The 1,034-nt window shown below is 35.1% G+C and overlaps 1 protein-coding gene across 1 annotated transcript in view; it reads left to right on the top strand.

The window, feature by feature from the left end:
* The window catches only part of LOC106871607 (uncharacterized), a 14,681-nt gene that overhangs the window by 12,647 nt on the left and 1,000 nt on the right, over positions 1-1,034 (top strand). The window contains exon 5 of the mRNA XM_014918160.2: positions 746-870. Within this exon, the coding sequence (XP_014773646.1) occupies positions 746-870 (125 nt within the window). The remainder of the gene's footprint in view (positions 1-745; positions 871-1,034) is intronic.

Below are 1,034 nucleotides of genomic sequence, written 5' to 3' on the forward strand. Positions count from 1 at the left end.
TATATATATATATATATATATCTGTCGTGATTGCTTTTCCTCTTACTGCATACGTATTTGTGGCAGAACTATCACCATGCTGGACAAAATGCTTAGCGACATTTCTTCTGGCTTTATGTTCTGCGTTCAAATGTCGCCGGGGTGGGTTATACCTTATAATCTTTCGTGGTCAATAAAATAAGTACCATTTGAGTTCAAAATTGCAAGCCTACAGCTAAAATTAGAGGGGATTTTAGAGATATTTCAGTTCAGTCGCAGGATTTTGTTTTAGATTGGGAGTTGTTAGTATCCCCGGTTTGTGTTACGTTAACTTAAACATTAATCCAATTTGTAGCAAGTCTCTACTTCACTTTGAACCTGGACTGTTTTACAATTAGATCATAAACACAACACATCGTCTTTGGTCGTGAATGATGACGTCATGAAAAAATAAACAACAATGCTCAACAGCTACACATGAAATTCTTGGGCTGACGTCATCAGAAACTTAAATGAATCGAAAGATGTTGATTGTAAAACAGTCAAGCCTTGATTAAGCTAATCACAGCTAATAAAAGTCAAACAGATGTGTGTGTGTATATATTTGTATATGTGTGTATGTGCGCGCATATCTTTATACATATCCATGTTTGTGTTTATATATGCGTATGTGTGTGTTCGCTTAGTTATTTTTCTTCATGTCTCTCAGAATCTAATTTTTCTTTCTGATTTCCATTCTTATTCCTATCAAAACTTCTGCCAATAGACAACTCAATATTTGATTTACCGGACGAAGTGTTCTTAAAGAATTTTATCGACGAAGTTCGCAACGAAAAACCCTTCCTAACAGATAGCTACACTCTAAGTGACAGAAGAAGAAAAGCAATGAACGTAGGTAGACAATTCTAAGTAATCGCAAGCATCATTAGAAATGAAAAGAACTGAATGTCATAATGTTACGTCACCATAACGTCATACCACCACGTGATCATGTCATCATTAGCACGGAGACAATGCATATACGTACATTTGCACATATTTATACGTTTCATATA

The sequence above is a fragment of the Octopus bimaculoides genome, chromosome 8 (genome assembly GCF_001194135.2).
Source record: "Octopus bimaculoides isolate UCB-OBI-ISO-001 chromosome 8, ASM119413v2, whole genome shotgun sequence".
Classification (NCBI taxonomy): Eukaryota; Metazoa; Mollusca; class Cephalopoda; order Octopoda; family Octopodidae; genus Octopus; species Octopus bimaculoides.